Here is a 23,877-nt window from a genome sequence, read left to right as displayed (position 1 = left end):
GGTGTTGTTAAGGACATTTATGTTCAGTCCAGAAGCGTGAGATCCAGAACGTAATACCTGTTGTTCACTGCACTCAGTGCTGCTCCTTTAACAATACCTTCTCATTCTCTACTGTATTTTCCATTCCTTCTTTTTTCGGTCTGAATTAAAGCGAGGCATTCATGTGGACGGTGACAACACCGTCATCGTCGTAAGGAAATTTCAAAACCGATCGCTTCTGATGTGCTGCAAGTGGGAGTTTTTTTTTTTTTTTTCCTGCAACAGGAAGTGATCTGCGGCGTTGAGTGAGTCTTTTGTTGAGAAGGGTTCTGTCTCTCTCTCTCTCTCTCTCTCTCTCTGCGAGTGAGTCATGCGTGTGCACAGATCTGCCAGGCTGCAGAGCGAGAGAGAGACATCTCCTTCATAAAGCTCGTTTCTCCTCTGTTGCCCGAAAGCCATCGCTGAAAAGGAGCGTCAACTTACTTCCCTCTGTTGTTCCTCTGGGGTTTTTTTTTGTTTTGCTTTTTTCTCTCCTCCCATGGATTGTTTGAGTTGTGGTATATTTCTGGCCCCTGGTGTGGCCTAGTGTGTGTCAGGGGGTTTCGTAGTTTTTTTGTTTTTGTTTGAGCAGCTACTCAAGGTAGTCGCCGTCACCACCAGCACCACAACTGGTTCCGTAGCTCCAGCTCGGCACTCGAAGGGAGCGAAGGACGAACTCTTGTACTTTTCCATCCGTGTGGGTTTATTTTTTTCGGCTCAGACATGCCAGAGGAGCGGTCGGCGAGCACGGCGTCGCTGGAGCCCATGCGCGCATAGGCACACGGAGCTGGGGGCATGCTGCAGCGCGCCAAGTACAACCGCTTCCGCAATGAGTCGGTGACATCTGTCGATGAGCTTCTGCTCCACGGCCTTCCCATGAACGCCAAGGTGCCTGCTGGCGCCCCGGTGCCTGCTCCGGAGCCACCGTACGCGCCCGCTGCCGAAGCCCCACCCCCCGAAACGGCCGAGGACTCAGGCACCGCCCTGTGCACCCTCATCAACAAGGTGTCCAGTCTTAAATTCGCCAACACCTCCGGCCTGCTGGGCATCAAAGGCCTGCCGTCGGCAGTCAAGGACCTGGCTGTGTCCAAACTTCAGGGAGGAGGTGGTGGTGGTGGAGGAGGAGGAGGGGGAGCAGGAGGAGGGTCCTCGGGTAGCCCGGCATCTTCCTCCAGCCTCTCGGCGGCCACTGGGGGCATCTCGTGCTCTTCCGCCACCTCTGGCCACCACGAGCCCGGCTCCATGAGCACCGGGAAGAAGGGAAGGATGGAAGAGGCGCAGCCTGGCGCAGAGGACTGGCACGCAGGTGGTGTGGGTGGCACCGGTGGAGAATGCGCAGGCCTGGTGAATAAACCCTCACGAGGATGGCTGCACTCCAGCGACAAGATCGCCGGACCCGGAGTGACGTATGTTGTAAAGGTATGGCCTCTTCTCGTTCTCCTTCATCCTTCTCCATGACATTCCTAACACTCCTGTTTATTCCTTACTCCTTACTCCTTTTGATGTTCTGATAAAAAAGAAGAAAAGAAAAAAGAAGCAGAGCAAACAGATACAGCAGTGCTCGTTTCTTTGCGGTCGCACGCAGAGAGGAGCAATGGCGAGGGATGAAAACAGGCATTAAATAACACAGGCTCAGTCAGGCAAAGTACCTTTAGGGAAGAAAAAAAAACAACAAGCAGGACGCTTAACAAGGCTAGCGTTCTCTTCATCTTTTTATGTCTTGAGACAAACATACGGCTCAGTTGTTGCTTCACAATCTCGAGCTGTCAGTCTCCATGTACAATTAGCTTCAGCTGCACTCTCTCTCTCTCTCTCTCTCTCTCTCTCTCTCTTTTATATTTTTTCCGTCGTTCTTTCTTTCATTGTCTTTTTTTTATTTTTAATTTTTTAAATCTGCTGCATATGCACCGTACAGGTTCTCCAAGAGACAGGCTATTTTTACCCCGCCAGTCAATCTATTCAAACGAACACCAAGTTTATCTCATCAAGCGGAAGCGGGATGCAAATAGTGTAACCACGGTGACCAGAGCCGAGGCGGCAGAGCTGCTTCTCCTATCACTTACATTCATAAAACATAATGGTGGACCTGGTACGAGTTTAAAGGCCGAACCTTTGTGCGGAGGATCAAAGACTTGTTCGACATTTTGTTTTTTGTTTTTTGTTTTCTTTAGTACAAATCTGAAAAGCGCATCATCTGGATGTGGATGCAACACCAGCCAGTTTGAACCAGTTCTGTGAAAAGACAACGGTCCTACAATATTTAGAATAATTTTTTTTTATTGTTATTAAACATTCCAAGTGTATTTTTTATTTATTTATAAAAAATTTTTTTTTAGCAGAGCATTTCCGGCTCCATCGCTTCATCGTGCAGTGTGTCATTAGAGAGGCACTGAGGTAAAGGTGACTTCGATATCTACCGGATGATTCATGCCTCATACCTTTTTTTTTTTTTTTTCTCCCCTCTCAGAGTGAATCACCCGCAGCTACAGCTTCAGTACTGGAGCACTGTATACTCAACATGCACAGAGATGGAGAGAGAGAGAGAGAGAGAGAGAGAGAGAGGTCTACAGGAAGTGTACTTTAAGCTGTGTGAATTGAAAAGCAACACAAATGAAGTGGTGAAAAAGACACACTGGGTGGATCGTCAGGGCAGATTGTGTGTTGTCGTTTTTTAAATATTATATTATATTTTTATAGCTTGGTAGGCACACGATCCACCACTCCGCACCAGTCCGCACCAGTCCACACCAGTCCACACCAGTCCACAGCATATCCACCAGTCCATAATCCAATAGAATCGTCTAGAATTTTGCACGGCTAAGGTGAGGTTCAGGTCGAGCTTAGCGATAATTTGGTGCATTGATCATTACGTCAGGGAGAGGTCCTTACAACGATGGTAATGTGCATGTGTGTGTGTGTGTTTCTATGGTACTATGCTAGCAGCCATGACGTATGGGTTTAAACGTCTCTTCCCGGTCACATTCGTTCCATGTGTGTTATTGTGCGTAAAAGGACAGCAACAGAAATGGACGACGCACACACACTCATATGCATATACTGTATGCATATATATATATATATATATATATATATATATATATACACACACACATGCACAGGCAGGGTTGCTTTCATACATTAAACCCATTTCAGCTTATTTTATTAAACAGTGATTTGTTTCATTTAAAATGGACATTAACATTAATCATTTTTTGTAGGACATTATTACATTACATTCCTTTAAATAATCCATATATCCTAAAATACAATAACAGACCCGTGTCTCTGGCTCTCCACTTAATGTATAGCTAATAATTATCTTGTATACATTTTGCATATTACTGTATGATGTTACACCGTTTAAAATTCACAAAAAAAGGTAAGGCATACAGTAGAGAGAGAGAGAGAGAGACGTTATAGAGTGTTACATGTCTTTCAAAAACAGTTAATATATTTGCGATTCAGACGCCGATTAAAACTGTTCTTGAAATATGAAAGATGTACAACGCCACTCCTAATCAGACACGGTGATCACCTGGTTCATCTCGTGTCCTCACTTTTCAGTACCTCGATCAAGGATTACTTCTCAATTATCACTTTTTTTTCTGCCTTTTCTGTGCTGATGACATCATCTGAACAGACACACACACACACACACAGTGTAAGAGAGAATTGGGTACATGAGGCATTTCATTAGGTCATGATAATAGGACAAGATTTAATCCTTAACCCATCTCTCTACCCATCATGCATCGTGATTGAAAAAAAAACAAACGTCTTTTCGAAGACGAGGCTAGAAAGCAACCGGGTCATTTCCGCGTGTTTGTCCTCGGTTTGTGTTTTTGACTTTCTTCGTGTTTCAGGAGGCCTTTGAAACTTCAGCTCCCCTCATGCACTGCACCACAGCCATGTTGTCACTGTTGTATTCGGTTGAACCTCGTTACGTTCGGTCAGGACGTCCGTTTAAGTCGGCGTGTGGGTTACAGTAGGTCTCGTCTCGCCTTTTGTTTTATTTTTCTGGTGCTGTTGTGCTCGTTATCATCAGCGATAATGTTTCCCTTTTGTCTTTGCTTAAAGTTCTTAACCATGAGTTGTACTTCAGTTTAGACTTAGTCTCATGCTCCTGTTATCTTTTTCTTCACAGCACATCTTTAGTAAACAACCGTCTGCACTTGCGTCCTGCCTCGACTCCTTTATGCGCGACTTGCGTATTTAAACAACGTCCGAGTTTTCAACCAAAAGTTTTGGTATACGCTTGGAAATCTCACAAACTGTACTACACAAATCATCCACGTCTGTTCTGACACTCACTCATTGTCTATAGCGCTTATCTTGTACAGGCTAAGGGTCATGGCAGGGCTGAGGACTATTGCTTATGTGGAAGGTGGGGTACATCCTGGACAGGGTGCCAGTTCGTCACAGGGCACAATACGGGCAATTTGGAAACGCCAATCAGCCGTATCAGCATGTCTTTGGACTGTAAACTGTCTTTGCAAACTCCATGCACAAGATGGGAATCGAACCCTCGACTCTGGAGGCTATCGTGCCGAGTAGTAAAAGTTATGATTTTAAGCTATTAAGTATACTAAATTCATTATATATTATTTTTTTTCTCTATGTTCACGCCTAAGCTTTACGCACTTGCTTAGTTGCTGTATCATGTTTTTATGGATCTGGCTCATTCTCACTTTATTCTTTATTATTTATTCTACACCAAAACACTCTTGTGACTTATGAGGACTTTTAATTGACGAAAAAAAAATTCCTTTACTTTCTATTTTGCACTACTATATAAACAAGTGACCTCATGATCATTACACCAGGTCATGTTTCCAAAGGGCTTTATTGCTTTATGAAGTCAGGACAGTCTATAATTAAAGCTGGATGATGGATTTAAGGTTGTTACTGTATAATATGATTGACCTGATAGGATGCAATGTATTAACATCATCATCATCATCACAAGTGTGGGTCAGGTCACTGGAAAAGGATCTTTTTGGAAAAGAATAGTTTTTGGTTTGTAACAGCGTCGTGTGTTTGACGTCACGGCATTACGTTTAGGGTTATATCGGCGTCTGTTGGTTCGACAAGCTCTTGACAGCATGCTCTTGTGTTTTCATGTTTCAGTATGAATTAAATCGTGGATTATAAATGTATTTGTGGTTTATAAGTGCTAATGGCAACGTAATTGAAGGCAGGGTTTACGTTATAAATCATACTTACTGCATAATAAATCTCATCCTCTGTTCTTTTAGGATATTGTGTAAGTTTTATCCTTATTGCTCACACCCAGGACCGTTACGCCGTTTAAATTTGGATGTAGTGAAATGTGCAGCCGTCTGAATGACAGGTCTGTCCGAGGAGCCATTGATAAGATCGTAAGCGGAGCCGGTGAATCACTGGGTTTGTTAAGATTAGCGAAACAGAAGACAGATGATTCATTCATCCGTTCACCCGCCGGTGCCGCGAGGGCTCGAGGTTAGAGCGAGACAGGTCCAGGTGAGTCACCGCTGTGTTCAGGTGAGTCATGCAGTGGTAAACCGCGGAGCATTAAAGGCAGGCGCAAGAAGTGTTGATTAATTACGTAAGTGACTCGGGAGGGAACAAACAACGCGTACGCGGCGAGAAAAAAAACAACAACTTTCAACCTCAGGATCGTCAATAAAAATAGAAAGTGGTATTAAAGTTTAATTATTTTATATTTTCACCCCAAAATTTTCCTCTCTTTTACTATGGATTGCTTAATTGCTCTTTAATGCTGCAAAGACAAAAGTAAAATATTTATTATTTTATTTATTTCTTTTATTACATGTAAAAAAAAAAATTTGTTGCATGTTGCATTAATCTCAGACTTTAACCTCGGAGTTCTGATTTTTTTTCTCCAGTTTACGCCTTTTTTTCTTAGAATTCCGAATTTCCGAATTTTCCGAGTTCTGACTTTAATCTCAGAATTCTGATTAAATTACAGAATTGAATCTTTTCTCAGAATTCTGGCTTTAATCTTAGAATTATTACTTTTTTCTTAGAATTTTGACTTAATTCTAGAATTTCGACTTTAATCTTAGAGTTCCGACTTTTTTCTCAGACTTTTGACACTTTTTTCAAAATTTTTCCTTTTATACTCAGAATTCTGCTTCAAAGATTGACACAGACTATGTAAGTATGCATTATATTAAATATATAAGAATATATGTTAAAATGAAGTGAAAAAAATATAAATAAGTCACAAAACCATTTTCAAAAAATATTTTTTATAGATAGATGTGCGAGGCCGAGACAATACCGATATATTAATGTATTTATTGTTTAAAGTTTAAACTTTAATCTTAGAATTCTGACTTTAGTCTCAGGTTTTTTTTTTTTTTCAGAACCATTAATTTTCACCAAATTCTGACTTTATCTTTGAAATATTAAAGTCAAACCGTCAGCAGATAAAACAATTTTTGGAAACGTAACTGGAAATAATAGTATTGTTTTGTTTATTTAAATTTATAGACATCTAAATATATTGACCAGTGGCTTTGTTTGTTTCGGGTGTTCTTTCTTACTTTCCTTTAAAAATGCTAATTTTTGGCTCAGCCTAATTATTTTTGTTAAAATACTTTCCCCCCCACAGAGCGCCCGGACGCTTCTCTGCTGCGTTGATGTTGATGTTGGGGTTTTGTAATCCAGCAGCGGTAACGTTTTGGGTTGCTGCTCCGTTTGGCGATATGGCGGTCCGGTGTAATAACGATCTCTAATTATCCGGTATCAGTCGGTCTCCGTCTCAGAGGTCAGACGGAGCAAGCTGTCCGTGGCGGTTGTGTAACGTTAAAGGTGCTCTCGGAGATCCGTGTTATTCAACCCACAACCTTGTCTCATCGTCGCAGCGGGCTCACGGCCTAATCAACTCCGATGTGTGATCTGACAAACTGTTCTCGGTGTGTAATCCGCATGTTCTTTCTCACACTGTCTCCTACACAGCCGCTTGCATTTTGTGTGTGTGTGTGTGTGAGTGTCTGTGGCAGAGCCTGTGTGTGGGTGATTTTAATTCATCCAAAACCTCCTCTCCATGTGATTTTTTTCAGGGACACGTGAACACCACAAACATGTGCGAAGTACATTCAGTTCACTTCCTGTCTTTTTTATTTTAAGCATTCTTGTTTGTTCTCGCGTCCTCCTGTACGATTACTGAATTGTCCCAGCTTGACTACCAACTCCGAAGAGCTACGAATACAAATGCAAAATACACACGCGCCAAAATAACTGATCCTAGGGAGTCGAGTTATGTTGAATTTCCTTCCTAAAATAAAATTCACGTTCTCTTAACCTCTTTAAAAAATGTCTTTTATTTTTCTTTCTATTTTTAAATTAAAGCAAAGTGTTCTGCTTCACACTTTTCCTGTTTCTTGTCTCGCTACTCCGTCGATCAGTGTCCGCATACTGTACTTGTCCCGTACCGTCATCTTCCATCCATTTTGTTCCCTTCGTCTATAAACGAGATAAATATTTATTATAATAATAATAATAATAATAATAATAAAAAGTATATCGCTCTGTTTGTCCTGTCCTTGTCTCTGTTTTCTCGTTGCAGTATTTGGGCTGCATAGAAGTGCTTCGGTCCATGAGATCCCTCGACTTCACTACAAGATCCCAAATAACAAGGTAGTGTACGGTACGACTCCTCCAGCATCATCCCACGGTCATCTCACACACTCTCTATCTACCCAACACACTCTTAGTCATGACCCACACCTTGCAGTACGATGTAAGAAAATAAACAGTTTGTTTTGGAAGTTTTTTCTTCTTCGGTTGGTTTGACTGCAAAAACAAATTCTAGACACCTTTACCAAAAGATCGATATATAAGGCGCAGTATTAGAATCCTGTTCTGCATCGACCCCACACCCATCTGTTCAGATTTGTGAAACTGGAGGTAAAGAACATGAGCTCCAACTCATCCATGCGCACATACGTCTGAGTCACTGAGTAATGTTGGTTAGGAGAGGGCCAGACTTCTCCCAGCGGACACTGCTCGATTATCGAACACGGTGTGTGTGTCGGGGCATGTGTGTGTGTGTGTGTGTGTGTGTGTGTGTGAGAGAGAGAGAGATGGCATGTCACATCCACTTTTCCACCTGACTTCCTGTTTCCCTCTAAGCTTGCATTTACTCACATACACACACACACACACACACACACACACACACACACACGTTCATTCTCTGCATTCAGCACTCTTGAAGATGAAGCACTATTAATAGACTTTCTTTAAAGCCCGGAATAATAATGAATGCGTCTCTTGTTCTGTCTGATTTGAACGGAGATTAAGGAGAAAAAACGTTCCGAAGTTTCTTATTCGGGATAAAAGCCGCTGTTACTGCGGGGAGCGAAAGTGACCTTTATTTAGGGCAAACTAAGGATCATACTGTAGCAATTCGAATCATAGGCGGATCGAGTTAACATAATCGACAACGTTAACACGAGAGGGAGTCAAAATACTGTAAACCCGGCGCAATACAGAGGAAACGTGATGCTTTCAAACATGGCACAGAAAAAAACAACTATAGAGCCACGATTTCATCTCAGATTCAGTCTAATCCTGCGGACGGGTAATGACACAAAATGTACCGCCGTAGAAACCCGACGCAAATAAGTGGAATTTTCTAAAAAGGCAGAGTCAGAAACCTGACCTCAGCCTTGTGAAGCTGCGATTCTCTTACTGAAGACAAAACTCAAGGCAGAAAGAGCCACGAGCAGAAGGAAACTCAGCATTTACTGAGTTCAGATGGTTCCAGGCTTCAGCTTTCTTTTTTTTGCATTAACTTATTAAAAATATTTTGAAAATTCCTAATTGTTATTTTGTCTAATTACTTGCATGTTACATAGAGAAGCTTTGTAAAAAGAAAGGACCCAATATGTTTGTGTCACGATGGTGTGATGGGCTGCAGCTAAATCTTTTACTCACTCCGTTCACTTGCTCTCTTTGGAGGCTCACTAGGTAGGCGTGAACGATATTAAACAATATTTTTACAAATAATTACATATACAACAATAGACGATAACAGTGATAAAAATTAAACTAAAGTATACAGAATATCGTCCAATTTCTGAAAATATTTAAAAGTAAAATTACTGGTGGATCCTAATTGTTAATGTGGTGCCCTCTTCGAGAGCCAGCCATCGCCCACATGCCGGCTGGGCATTGCCTCTGGACCCGCACGTGCACACCCATCCCTTCTTTCCTTCCTCCCTCCTTAAAACCCATTCCTTTCCCATTTTTATCAATAAAATTACCCTTTGTCCATAAGACCTCGCCTCATGTCTGCGTGTATGCGTGTCTGCGTGTCTGTGGGGCGTCCTGACCCAAAGATCTTACAGATTGTTTAACCACTTTGATAACAGTCTAAGGCTTTGTTCACTTTACATACAAGCCACATTGCTTAATTCTGTGTTTTTTTTTTGTTGTTTAGATAAGATTTGCACGTCATGACGGTTCACATTCATAATTAAAAGTGGCTTTTATTTGACTCTAATGTGCACATCAATATATCTTAGCCTGTGCTGGTGCTGACTGACGTCACCGGACGCCCTACACATGCGCACATGGAAAAAAAATCACATGAATTCCGATCTGTCTGTTCTTTTTCAAGTCACATGACCACGTATAGGATATGTATCTGATCTAGGACCAGATATGAAAGTGACTCAGACCCAGATCTAAAAAACATCAGATTTGTGCGTTCAAAATCAGATCAGTGGTATAAAATAATTAAGGTTAAAAAAATCGTAATAAGTGACTACAGGCTTTTAATGTGAAAGTGTAAACTTTAGCCACGTTTTGATTGTTTTATTTTACATCCATTGTTGTGGTGTACAATGGCAAAAATCACAATCTCTTTCATTTTCATTTTAAGAAATGAGAAAATTTGTTAATATTGGTGAACCTAAACAGCGTAGATTAAAAGAATTAAACTACTTAATATTTTATTTATCAGTGTAAATTCTCTTCATGAATGTCTGGTCATTTCTATCTGCGCATATGCTGTATTACACAAATTATAATTATCTTTGTTTTGTAAGAGTTTGTTCTACATTTACATTTGGCAGACGCTCTTATCCAAAGCGACTCACATTTTTATCTCATTACACATCTAAACAGTTGAGGGTTAAGGGCCTTGCTCAAGGGCCCAACAGTGGCAACTTGGTGGTTGTGGGGTTTGAACCTGGGATCTTCCGAACCGTAGTCCAATACCTTAACCACTGAGCTACCCCTGGCCCTGTTCTGTTCAAAAGATTGTTCTGTATACAATATTTAGAATTCGATAAACATCTAATTCTCACATCAGTGGATGTACCATGTAGATGTGTAAGGGTTCGTAGGCGCTGAAAATGAATCTGTCGCCTTCAGACTTAAAAAATAAATAAATAAAAAATAAAAAAAACTTTTAAAAACTTTTTTGGTTGCTGTCCCTGGTCCTGAGCAGAAAGTGTTAAACAACACTCTTGTCACAAAAAAAGTAAAATAATGTTTTTCCTTTCTTTTAAAAAATAATAATTGCAGTGTTTAATTTAAATTTGATTTCAGCATCTGTACTTATGTATCACTGTTTTTTTAATTATCTGTTTTTTTTTTATGATTTCTATTAAAGATCAGATTTTAACTGAGATGTAACTTTCTCTTTCTGTCCCTGTTCTTCTCTCTCTCCCTCTCTCTCTCTCCCTCTCTCTCTCACACTCTTTCTCCAGGGAGGCCATCAGTTTGGTATGTGAAGCAGTACCTGGCACCAAAGGAGCACTGCGCAAGAAAAAGGTAAAATGGAGAGAGAGAGAGGGAGAGAGAAGTAAATCAAGAGTGAGACAAGCAGGGATCAGAAATAGAACCGAGACAGACAGCGAGCATCCTTTTACAGTACAAATGAACAGGGAACGGGAAGATGCTGAGAAAGTGTCGTCTGCGGAGTAAAGAGAAAGAGGCCAAGGAAAACACAATGCAGGTTTGAAAGACAGAAAGAGGGGATAAGCCAGAAGAAGAGAGAGGGATTATAAGAGAAGGAGAGATGTGGTGCGGTTCAGTGTGTGTGTGTGGGTGGACACACAGCCCACGATACACACTGTTAGAACTGTGACTCATTTTGTGCCGAGGATCTGCAATCAGTTCAGCTAGGCTTGCTTGTGTGTGTGTGTGTGTGTGTGTGTGTGCATTAGTCAAAAGTTTATACACATCCATTCTGAATGAATGATCTTCAAGACATTTTAATCTCAAGACTTATTTATTTATGCTTAAATTTGGTTTTTAAGACAAACGTAAAATCACAAGATTTTAGTAGTAGGTAACTCAAAGTCCCAGAATGCATTTGGACAGCAGAGACTCGGCTCAGCTAGTTAGCGATGCACAAGATGAGGATCACAATGCAGCTGATGGTGGGGTTAGCATGAAATATGAAGCTGTGTAAGCTGATTTGTTTGAGCAGAGTAAACAGAGAATGAGTCGATGGAGCCGGATAGATTATAGCGCTAAAGCGCCGCTGCATCGCTCTGTTGAGGTCGTCGAGAGGCATTCTGGGTAATGAAGGAAACCAATAATAGAAACGAAAAAATGAGAACATGTCTTTGTATGAAGTTTAAACAAAAAATTCAGGATTTAACATAAAATAAATCTTGGATGATGTTGGAAATCGTGTTAACTATTTTGTTAAGAATAAAAGATGTATTTTAGCCATAAATGACAGGAAAAGACTCAAACAGCTGAAACAAATAGAGTCAGTACATACAGTATGTGCTAACACATGTTAATATATAAAGTATAAATGTATAATTAATAAAAGTGTATAATCAATAAATGTAAGAAAATGTAAGAAATTTAAATCAAGCAGCAAGACAGTCTCAAGTTGTTTTGTATTCGTACAGAAAGATTGCTTCTAGGAGCTTAATTTTAATATCAATACTCATAGAGAAATATGAATTATTTGCATTTGTAATTATTATTGTTTGAAGCATGTGCATATGTAAAATTCCATCAATTCAAGGAATTGCAAAAATAAATTAATAAATAATAAAACTAAAAAAATAAGTGAAATTTAAAAAAATATATATTGTAAAAGAATGCTGGGTAAAATAACTGATGTGTGTTTGTAAACAGCCAAAACATGGTATTAGTATTGGTATTGGTGAAAAAGTGAATTTGCAGATACAGTACAGGATCATACAGTATGGCACAATTTTTTCCCCATAATATTTAATGCTTCTAAACCATCTCCTGAACCATAATTGATTTTTTGTAAATATGCATACACATTTATATTTTTATCAGACAAAAAGAAACACGTTTGCTAAATACAATTTCATGCCCTTTTATGGCTGCTGTGTCCAAAACTTTTTTTTAATTTAATTCTTTCGATGATCTTAATTGTCTTGAATAATCTTGAATTTGACATGGTTACAGAGTTCCTTAATTTCCTTAATTTTGCATTTAATGCTTTAATTTAAGCAACCATTTTTTACGGGTCATATGCTTCTACACCAATTTTGGTATCAATAGTCGTAAAGAAATATGAATAATTTACTTTTTTAATGATTATTGCTTAAAGCGAGACAGTATAACGGTCTAAAAAAGGGACATTTTTGGGGCACATACTGTATAAAATCATTTGTACAAACCAGCTGATATTAGCAACTGGAAATTTTTAGGGAAGCATGATTTGTCACTTTAATTTTGCACAGACTTCAGAAGTAGCATTTTTCGCAAACATTTTCTGTGTTATATGCATTACATTAAAATAAATGCATTAATAAATAAAGTCAGCACTAATACTGTGTTTTGGCTGAAAATGTTTCTGGGTCTCTGCGGATGAGATCACGGATAGTTGGAGTAATGACAGCATCATAAACTGGACGAATGAATCGAATTACAGCTCAGTCTCTCCATTCTTTTCTCTTAAGCCCCCCTCGAAAGCTCTCTCGAGCATTTTGGGGAAAAGTAACCTGCAGTTTGCTGGCATGAGCATCAACCTGAACATCTCCATCAGCAGCTTAAACCTGATGACCCCCGACTCCAAACAGGTACGCCCCACGTATTCACATTTCGATCATATTAAATTGTAATGAGGAAAACACATCGCCTCTAAAACAATTTAGAAGTTTAGAAGTTGCATGATGGTCTAAAAATCAATGCTTGTTTTTCCTGTCTGCTCCTGTAGATAATAGCCAATCACCATATGCAGTCGATATCCTTCGCCTCGGGTGGAGATCCGGTGAGGAACTGACGCTATCAGTTTCAAAAGTTCACTTTTCCCATGATAGCAAGTCACTGCAGATATATACTATTTATATATATGTTATATAATATATAACACACGTATCGTTATGTTCCAGTGTGTAAGGCAGGTTAATGTAACTATTATTATTATTAGTATTATTGTATATACTGTTATATACTGTAAATTGTACTTTAGTAAGATTTATTGTTCAGTGTTAATTAGCATGGATGAGAATCATCAGGACCCACCAGATACAATATTATCACGATACCGAGGTGCCAATTTGATTTGATGATTACATCATCCTATTTTATGTCATCGTTGTACAGTATTTAGTACAATGAAATTCCTATTCACAATTAAAACAGGTACCACTTTTATGCAACATTTGCAAATCACTAGTTTGCAATTACAGCTTAAAAATTTGGACTGAAACATGCCACTTATTGCAACTTAATAATAATACACTTCTGTAAAAAATAATCTAACGCAAAATATATAATAGCATGTGACATTACTTAGGTAATACTAACTATGTAACACTACAGTATACTGTATACAGTGGCAAGAAAAAGTATGTGAACCCTTTGGAATTTCTTGTTTTTTTGCATTAATTTGTCATAAATTGTGACCTGATCTTCATCTAAGTCCAAAGTATTGGCAAATATAGTGCGCCAAAAATAATAACACAAAAATTCTGATCTTTTTGATGTCTTAATTTGAATATACTCATTCAACATTAAAGATGGTAGTGGAAAAAGGTTAGTGAACTATTGCAATTAAAAACTGGTTGACCCCACCTTGCCTGCAAAAAAATCAACCAAGCGCTTCCTGTAGCTGTGGATCTGACCTGCACGTCTTTCAGGAGAAATTTCATCCTATAATTCCTGACAGAGCTGCTTTAGCTCTATCTTATTCTTTGGACGTCTTATGTGTACGACTCTCTTCAATAGCATCTCTATTGGGTTGAGGTTTGGGCTCTGACTTGGCCACTCCAAATGCCGGATATCGTTTTTCTTTGATTTAAACCTCATTGATGAGTCTTCGTTGTGCTCTTCAGGTCCTTTTGACTAGACGTTCACTTTTTGGTAGAGTAACCACAATTCTAAAGTGTCTTCATTTGCCTACGTGTAGACTGGTGAATTTCTAAAGTCCTTGAAGTCACTTTGCAACCCTTTCCAGCTTTATGTAAATCAACAATTCTCAATCACAGATCATCTGAAGGCTCTTTTTGGTGCTTGCTCACATTAGCGTATACTTCTTGTGCTGAGCAAACTCATTTTCTCAACAAGACTCCAGGTATGCTAACCGCTGACTCTAATTAGCTTTTTTTGAGGTCATTAACTCAAGAATTCACATACTTTAGACACTAGCACTATAAGGTTGTTATGGTTGGTCTCAATAAAGACATGAAAGATCTGATCTTTTTTTGTGTTATTATTTTGGGCACATTATTTTTGTTATATTTTGACTTAGATGAAGATCAGATCCCATTTAATGACAATTTAAAGCAGAAAACCAGGAAATTTTAAAAGGTTTACATACTATTTCTTGCCACTGTAAGTAAAACACCAGGGATCACCTGATATGAAATTATCACGATACCTAGCTGCTGATTCAATTTGTATTGCAATTTTGTAAGTATCGGGATTCCCGTCACGATTTAAAAGCGCAGAGATCACATTTCTCTGTGAAATTATTCTCCTTAGGTGTGATTGCAGCTTTTGGTTGGCAAAGTGTGGGGAAACGGGGACAGATTTAGTCAAGTGTACAGGTATGCTTTGTGTTGTATGTTCGCATGAAAGCCGTATAAGATTTAGTTTGTCAGACTTAAGAACAAATCAGATTTACGAACGTACTCCTGGAACCGAACTCGTTCGTAAGTCGGGGACTACCTGTCGTTGATGCTAAATCAATCACATAGTTTTTCTAAGCATGTGTTCTGTGCTCTGTTTAAAGGACACGACCGATTTTGTCGCTTACGTGGCTAAAGATCCAGTGAACCGCAGAGGTAAGCTTTTTCCTTCGCACTTTACTAACTTTTCCAGAGTAACCTTCTTCCTGAGAATCTAAAACATTCATATGTTAAGTTTGTGTCCCGCTTCATGACAGTGTCTGTTGTTAAAATGCTAACCCAGATCAGGACGGATTAGTGTTTAACCACGCTGTGTCCTTGACAGTGCGCTTTAAAAAAAAAAAAAATTAAGCGCATCAGTAAAAATCCAGAGTTGCGTTTGAGCACGTGAGGGATTTGACCTCGTTACAGCCTGCAACACTGTATTCGGAAAGCAGAAGGGCATTGATTGATCCTGTGTAGCTGTATTTAGCTTTGTAGGGGAAAAAGAAATCAATTTATGCTGCGGCGTGTCTCTTTTTTTCTTTTTTTCTCCCCCTTTCCTGCGCGTCTGACCTCGCGTCCGAGCTTTAAAACGATCCTCTTTACTTAAGAACGCATTTCTGGTGACGTCATGAGGAAAGATCCGATAATGAGCACGGCTGGAGAATGAGTCAGCAAACTGCCTTCCGTTTTCGAAGGCTGTCTGCTGATATACAATCCTGTGTGTGTGTGTGTGTGTGTGTGTGTGTGAGCACTAGTCTGCATTATTGTATGCATCTACATATTTTAGACTATGCTTGCTGTTGGGTGTTCATAAAATGACTATTTGATTTTGTGTGTGTGTGTGTGTGTGTGTGTGTGTGTGTGTGTGTTTGTGTTTTATAGCATGTCATATTCTGGAATGTTCCGACGGTCTGGCCCAAGATGTGATCAGTACGATAGGGCAGGCGTTTGACCTGCGCTTCCAGCAGTACCTTCAGTGTCCCTCCAGCAAGCTGTCAGCTATACACGATAGGTAGCTAACACACACACATACACACACACACACACACACACACGCACACACACACACACACTTACATTCTTTAGTTCTGTACTTCTTATTTCTCAGACAAATCAAGACCACTGTATTAAGTTTTGGTTTTATATTTAATTAAAAAATTTTTTATTATTATTATTTTTTAATATTGTTGTTTATAAACTAGAATTATTCACTTTTTACTTCTTTTGCTTACTTTTTAAAAACCTGCTCTTTTACTGTTAACAAATTTCGTTTTTTTCCTCTCTTTTCATATAAATATTTTATTATTTTAATATTTTTTATATATGAGGGTGAGTCATAAATGATCCGCACTCTGATTATATTAAAAATTCTTTTTGCTCCTGTATCTTGCATTATTATTATTATTTTTGGGGTCGGAGGGTGTACCAGGTGCTGAAACGACTCATGGAGGAGTGTAAACCGAATCGTTTGGATATCTGCAAACAACATTCGTAGCAAAACTCTCATAAGGAAGGTGAAAGTTTCCTAAAGAGAATCATTACCGGTGATGAGACACTGAGCCACGGATTCATCACTACGAGTCTGAGAGTATCACAGACCGAATCACAGACCGAGAAAAAGTTAAAAGTCGACCATCAACTGGGAAAAAAAAAACATCAAATGCAGTTTTCTGGAATTCTCAAGGGCCAGAAGTATTGGAGCATTATCGGGGAAAAGGATCAACAATCAACAGTGCTTGTTAGAGTGAGAAGAGCTAAAGCCTAAACTTCAGATTAAACACAAAGGACCGATATCCGAGGGTGTTGTGATCTCACACTTGGACAATCTGCAAAAAAATTGTTTAAAGTTGTTAAACCTGTTTGGTTCCCTGAAAGCAGCCTTACGAGGATGAGGTTTCACTTCTGATGAAGAAGTGAAGACAGCGGTGCATTGGTGGCTCGCAGCTCAGACTGAAGTATATTTTTTTAATGAGAGAATATGAAAGCTTGGTGACAGATGGACAAAGTGTATTGAAAAGCAAATTATTATACAGCCAGAGTGCAGATAATTTTTGACTTACTCTATTACAAGCCAGATATAAACATATTGTTGTATGCTTTTGTCATTTTATTATTTAATATGACTGTTTTTTTAAATACATATTTTATTATTTTATTGAATCTTCAGGAGTGTAGCATCTCAATGCATCTCTCTCTCTCTCTCTCTCTCTCTCTCTTTTTCTCTCTTTTAGGGTAATGAGTGTAGAGGAACCTTCATGGACTGAGGAAGGAGAAGAGCCTCCTGATCACTCATATTATAACAACATCCCTGGCAAGATGCCCCCTCCTGGCGGCTTCATCGATGCACGGTTGACCAGTCAGACAGCAGAGAGCAGCCAGGTCTCTTCAGATAATCTAATCTATTGGCATACGTTAAGTCCAACAGCGGACAATAAAGTCTGGTGTAGACCACATGAGTAATATAATAAATATTAATGCGCTTACTTATTACTTACTTATTATTTATTGCTCGGTAATTACTGGGGCGGTGGAGACAGTAGAGATGGAGGTTTATATTTATTTACTTTGGCACTGAAACGGTTAAACTATCAAAGAAACATTGCCCTTATAGTGTATAAACTAAATACAGATAAAATATGTAACACTTATAGAGGGGAGCTACCGTATAATGCAAAATTCACTTTTTAGACGTTCAGATGGGCCTTGTGTGTGTGTGTGTGTGTGTGTGTGTGTGTGTGTAAAGAGAAGAAAAAAAATAATTCCAATGAACTGAAAAATTCAAGTCAATTAAATTATACAGTGGTGTTAAATAAAACAAAGAATATAACAAATTATACTTATAATAAGTACAAATTAGGTTAAACTAATTAAATATAATTAATGACATTAAAATGTATTTATTTTAGCAAAATAGTCATAATATCACTATGTCAAACCTACGCCTACTGTTATATTTTTTGAGTGCCCTTTTTTTTTTTGTATTGACCAGAGTTTATACAAGCCTATTATATTACCCCCCTAATGTGACCTCATATACTTTAAGGAGAGAAGCCCCGCCCCCAACCAGTTTCTCAGCTCTGCTTGTCTTTTAAAGGGCGTGGCTCAGGAGTAGCTCGTTTATATTGCCACTGAAATGGCACAATTGGAATTAACAGACACGTTTTCGGGAAACTCTGAGACCTCTGTGAACTTGTTAAAGAAATAATAAAATTTGGGACATGTAGCATTTCAGCCATTATTAGTTTTGCTGTTTTTATTATTATTATTATTATTATTTTATATATATGGTTCAGGATTGTGCAGTATGAAGGGACATTTTTTTTAGCACAAAATAGACAATATGATGAACTGAATGTGAGTTTATTTTAACTACCCAAACAAGCAAAAAACAAGAAAGTGGGTCACATACTGTAGGCAAAGAATTAGCACAGATACACACACTGTAATCAGATCGAGGCTTCCATATTTCTTAAATCGTTATCCATGCCGTTTGAGTTTTAAGGGTTAACTCATTATCTTTGTTAATGCAGTCTCAGTCATGTGTGACTATAATGTCTGCAATTGATCACTCGGCTTCACACCTCATCAGACGCGTCTTTTCATTTCCTACGTAATTCAGACTTTTCCAGGCTTTTTCTGGACTTACAGTAAACCTTTAAACTGCAGCATTTTGGTATTCAAATTCATTTTGGTATTCAAAATCAAATTTACAAGACATGTGCCTAAAGTAGAGATGAGTTCCTTTTTTCCCCCCATAATCTCACCTACGCCTATAGAAAGTTAAACCATTCCACCGTGTTTGGCACGGTGTTATTCTCATTATCACTACTGCACAGGGTTTACTAAAGAATTTAATTGGCTGGATTCTAATGAATGAATTAAACCAGGAAATGTTAGTCTTACATTATATTTTTAATCATAATAAACTTATAATATCCTGATGTTAAAGCTGGTCGTTTCTCAGCCACAGTTTTAGCCTTTTGACCGCGTCATGTGACTCAGAGGCGAATGATCACAGTCCTTTTAAAAACGTTTTTTTTTGCCTTGTTTGGTGAACGATGATAATTGATCTTGAGACTCTTAGGGGAAAAAAAAAACTCTTTAGACTTTTATGGAGATTTAAGCTGCATCAGAGTGTGTGAGCACTGATCAGAAACCCTGATCCCGGGTCTGCACTCTGCTTTGTCCACTTCACATGCATCCTGTGTGTGATGATGTGATGACTCTGGCTTATGTAAGGTCTTATTTGCAGTAGATTAATGTTGCAGCCTGGGGTTGCAGTGATGCGGAGTGGCTGTTTTATTACTGGGGATGACTCATATTCTCTCTCTCCCTCTCTCTCTCTCTCTCTTTCTCTCTCGCACGCTCTCTTTCTGGGCTGGCTCTCGTTTGTCGCAGGGGGCTGGAGTAGACCAGATGTACTACCAAGGCAGGCCTATACTTGTCCAACAAGGTGAGGAGCTTCTCTGCTTCCCTCTCTTTCTCTCTCTCTCTCCATCTTGCGAATAATTTAATAGGCATTTCAATCTTTTGTATATCCATACAGGATGTTCTCACTTACAGTACTGCCCTCCTTATTTTCCTTCTTTCTTGGATATTCGCTTTCAGGATCTTGTGACATATACAGTTTGCCCGAGGTCAAAGGTCAAAGCCCCAAGCTGGGCGAGGTTCCTACATATGTGAACACGCAGCACATCGATCCACAGGTGCTGGCCGCGCTCCAGGGGGAGTCTGAGGCACCATGTGAACCATGTGGGGGCGTCACAGCCAGGGACAGTCCCAGGAAAGACCTCTTTGACATGAGTAAGGGCTCAGTGACATTCGTACAGCTTCAGAATGGTGGACCTGCTTTGATCAGATGTCTGTTGGTAATCAAAACCAATAAACATGAGGCTGTTTCATCTTAAAAGTAATACGCAGGAAACACAAGAGATACAAATAGAAGGCATGGAAATATCTGTTTGATATTGAAATGATACATTTTGGGGGATACAGATTTAATCTAAGAATCAGACAAAACGTGGTGTCGGTGCTCACAACTGTCTCGCTTAGGAGAAAAAGTGAATTTTCAGATAGAACCATATATTATAACACCATTTTTCATTATACTTAATGTTTCTTATCTCCTGATCCATGCGTCGTTGTTTTGGTAAATATGCAAAAACATTTATATTTTTATTATCAAATAAAAAGAAACAAATTTGCTAAAAAAAAATTCATTCCCTTTTATGTTTGTAGTTTCTGTAACTTTTTTAAATTCAAATTTTTAACTGATCTTAACTGTCATTCAGATGAAACTTGGCCAATTTAGATTGCACATGAAAAGACATAAACCTGAAATAGTGTATTATTCTAAAATGCAAGATTGTAAAGATATTGCAACATGAATTGGACATGGTTACGGACACTACAGATTTTTTTTTGGGGGGGGGATAAATTCCTTTATTTTGCATGGAATGCTTTAATTTAAGCAACGATTTTTACAGGTCATAATCTTCTAGAAGCTTACACCATTTTAATATCAATACTCATAAAGAAATACGAATAATGTGTATTTTAAATTATTATAGTTTAAAGTGAGAAAAATGGCCCTTTTTGGGGGCACATACTGTATAAAATAATCTTTCCAAAACAGCTGAAGTTAGCAATTTGAAATATTTAAGGAAGCAAGATCGGTCACTTCCATGATGAATAAACTTTAAAAGTAGCTTCTTTGGCCACACATTTTGTGTATTATAAAACTGCGTTTTGGCCGAATATTAATTTCATAACATGATTGACTTGTACAGTTACCACTTCAAAACTGATTATATTTCTAAAATTTTTTACATCTTGGAATGTTTTATTTCTCTCAATACAACAGCAGTTGTCTGAAACAGTCTGTTTTGTTACCTGTAACTGCTGATAACTAATCGATTATTGATTATTGATTGTTAGGTTTAAAGAAATGTTTCCAATTTTCCAAGCATACAGTAGGAGGTACATTATACTATTTATTATTTCCTAACATATCTAAGTTGAACCTTTATAGATATTTAATAACCGATTCCAAAGTTTAAGGATATTTTAAGACGTATCGGCCTGCGCCGCTCCTGTTTCCGCGCAGAGCCGTTTGAAGAGGCGATCGTGACTCAGTCCCCGTCATCCTCAGTGTCCGTGTTGAACAAGGCGTCGTCGGTGGATAACTGCAGCCCGGTGCTGACGCGCTCGGCCCTGCGCTCCCTCCCCGAGCTCGAGCAGCAGAGCTGGTACCACGGAGAGATGAGCCGCCACAACGCCGAGAAACTCCTGCGCAACGACGGAGACTTCCTGGTGCGCAAAAGCACCACCAACCCGGGCTCATACGTGCTGACGGGCATGCACAACGGCCTCGCCAAGCACCTGCTGCTCGTCGACCCGGAGGGCACGGTGAGCATCAAAGCCTCATACTTTATTCTTAGAGAAATTAACAAGAGCATCATTTGCATTTGATTTGCTTTAGAGAATACGCTCAAAGAAATGTCCGAACCATGAATGTTTATCTTTAAAAGGTACGGACTAAAGATCACATATTCGAAAGCATCAGCCACCTGATCGGCCACCACCGCGACAACAACCTGCCGATCGTCTCGGCGGGAAGCGAACTGTGTCTGAAGCAGCCCGTCGAAAGGAAACAGTGATGACATCGCCTCGTAAAGAGTAAATAAACAAGCAAACTGCACAGTGGGAACAGGGTCGACCCTGAGACCTGATACTTGAAGACGAGCGTGAGTAACGGGCGCGCGAAGACGGCGACGGACGTGGTTCGGTTTAACGGCGACACCGTTTCTCCGCTCGCTTCTGGACTACGTGAAAGAGAAAAGGAACCGCCCGATTTGTAGAACTGTTCTAATTATTTTGTTGTGACGACTGAAATTCTATATTTTTTGAGACGACATGGGTGCATTTGGGCTTTTCAGTGTTTTAGACTCAAAAGGCGAGATGACTGCGAACTCTACGCGAGATAAGATTAAACACAAAGTATTTTAGAATAACTTAAAAAGAAAAAAAGTTTTAGTTTTATCTATTAAGCACAACCAGATTTACATGTTTGTTGGTAAGAGTTAGACGAGATACAAATATTTGAGGAAACAAACAAACAAACAAACAAACAAAAAAAGTTGTTTATATCGAACTATTTTAGAAATCGTTCTTTAACTGCAGCTAGTGCCAGTGGCAGGTCGTATGATCCCATCAGATCACTGTTGGGTCTGCTTTTATGGAGGAAGATATCGGTGTTCTTGCTTAAACCGTAGACACACACACACACACACACACACACACACACACACGGCTTTAAAGTACTGAAACTTTTCTATGATGTTGAATCCTGTGGCAGCGCACTCGCATGACTTGAAAAAACAAAAAAACAACAACAAAAAAAAAAAACGTTAATTGTTCTCGTGGTCATCGTTTGTAGCCCTCAAAGCCCACTGACAGGTGCTTGTGTATGCTAACGATGTACAATATTTATGCTTTTATTCCTAATATTAATGATTGAATTTGGTTCCTTCTTTGAACTTGTAAAAAGGTGTGTAGTTAATTAATTATGTTCAGGCCTTCTTTTTTTACCACGATGGATGTTTTTATTTGTTTTTATTATTATTATTATTTTACAGCTTTTCACGGCTTGATTGTGGGCTTTCAATACACACACACGCAGAGGTTGATATCATTTTAATTATGTAATTAATAGCACAAACAATACATAAATCCGGATTTGTTTTAAAAAAAAGTGCATATTAACAAAATTATTTTTTTTAACATGATCAGTGATTGGGCAATTAGGGATTCCTAATCACAGATTAATGTATTTATTTATTAATTTATTTATTAATTTATTGATATATTTATTTATTTATTTATTTATTTATTTATTTATTAAGCAAGTGAAGAAACTCATGTGCATGCCAGTGAAGTGAATCAGCTGCTCAGATTATCCCTCGCCAACATGATTTCACGCCACCAGACTGACCCCCCCACAAAAAAAAACAAAAGACACGACCACAGTACTCGACAAGTCTTTCCAGAGTAACCGGTTTCAGTTCTGCATCCTTCTGTAAGACGGCGGCCGGCGAGCGTTTAAACGATATATGAAACTAATCATTCACCTATGCAATTACACTTTGTCCGTTCATGATCTCAAAAAACGAGCAGACGTGTAGAAATTAGAATTAGGGACATCTTATTAATCCTGGAGACATGCTTCGAATATTTGTGTACGGATATTTTACATTTATCGATCTTACATTTAAGCTAGTTAGGCTGCATTAACCAAGTAGTGAATGTATTTATACTCCAGTAGTACTGTAGTACTTGCATAGGCAAAAATGGTTATTTTCATATACATTGGAGTAGATAAAAAAAAAATATAAATAATAATGATAATAATAATAATAAGGCAAGATTGTTCTTTTTTTTTTTGGATATTGTGATCATTTCTTAATCACACACTGGACACCTATATTGATGTATTGATATATTTTTCACATAAAAATACACAAAACACCAGTAACGACGACTGAAAGTAAGTGAGCTTTCATTTCTGATTGTGTGGCTTCACTGTGTAGAGGAATGATTTGAAAAGGTTGATCACATGTTTTCACATTTGAATGATAAAATGAGTGAATTTCTGGCCTCAGTACAAGTTTATCATTGTAGTTCTTTCTGCATCACGTCATCCATGAAGCACCGAAACTGTTTTATCGTTTCAAAAAACCATCACATACTGTACTAACGTCCTTCCAGGTTTATTCCCCCTTTG

General features: G+C 38.8%; 1 protein-coding gene across 1 annotated transcript; it reads left to right on the top strand.

Moving 5' to 3' along the window:
• On the top strand, positions 1-22,889 carry shc3 (SHC (Src homology 2 domain containing) transforming protein 3). Its single transcript, XM_053478611.1, has 12 exons — positions 1-1,437; positions 7,592-7,662; positions 10,746-10,809; positions 12,939-13,058; positions 13,196-13,249; positions 15,215-15,266; positions 15,978-16,107; positions 17,327-17,474; positions 19,494-19,548; positions 19,704-19,898; positions 21,202-21,503; positions 21,626-22,889. The coding sequence occupies exons 1-12, from the start codon at positions 814-816 to the stop codon at positions 21,752-21,754; spliced, it is 1,944 nt and encodes a 647-aa protein (XP_053334586.1). The 5' UTR covers positions 1-813; the 3' UTR covers positions 21,755-22,889.
• Positions 22,890-23,877: the final 988 nt, after the last annotated feature.

The sequence above is a fragment of the Clarias gariepinus genome, chromosome 19 (genome assembly GCF_024256425.1).
Source record: "Clarias gariepinus isolate MV-2021 ecotype Netherlands chromosome 19, CGAR_prim_01v2, whole genome shotgun sequence".
NCBI classification, from domain to species: domain Eukaryota; kingdom Metazoa; phylum Chordata; class Actinopteri; order Siluriformes; family Clariidae; genus Clarias; species Clarias gariepinus.
Note: the sequence above shows the minus strand (reverse complement) of the source record. Positions and strands in the feature narration are given on the sequence as shown.

Coding starts and splice junctions, on each gene's coding strand:
- shc3 (XM_053478611.1), top strand. CDS start 814: ATGCTGCAGCGCGCCAAGTACAACCGCTTCCGCAATGAGTCGGTGACA. Junction 17,475..19,493: donor AGACAGCAGAGAGCAGCCAG/GTCTCTTCAGAT, acceptor CGTTTGTCGCAG/GGGGCTGGAGTAGACCAGAT. Junction 19,549..19,703: donor GCCTATACTTGTCCAACAAG/GTGAGGAGCTTC, acceptor ATTCGCTTTCAG/GATCTTGTGACATATACAGT.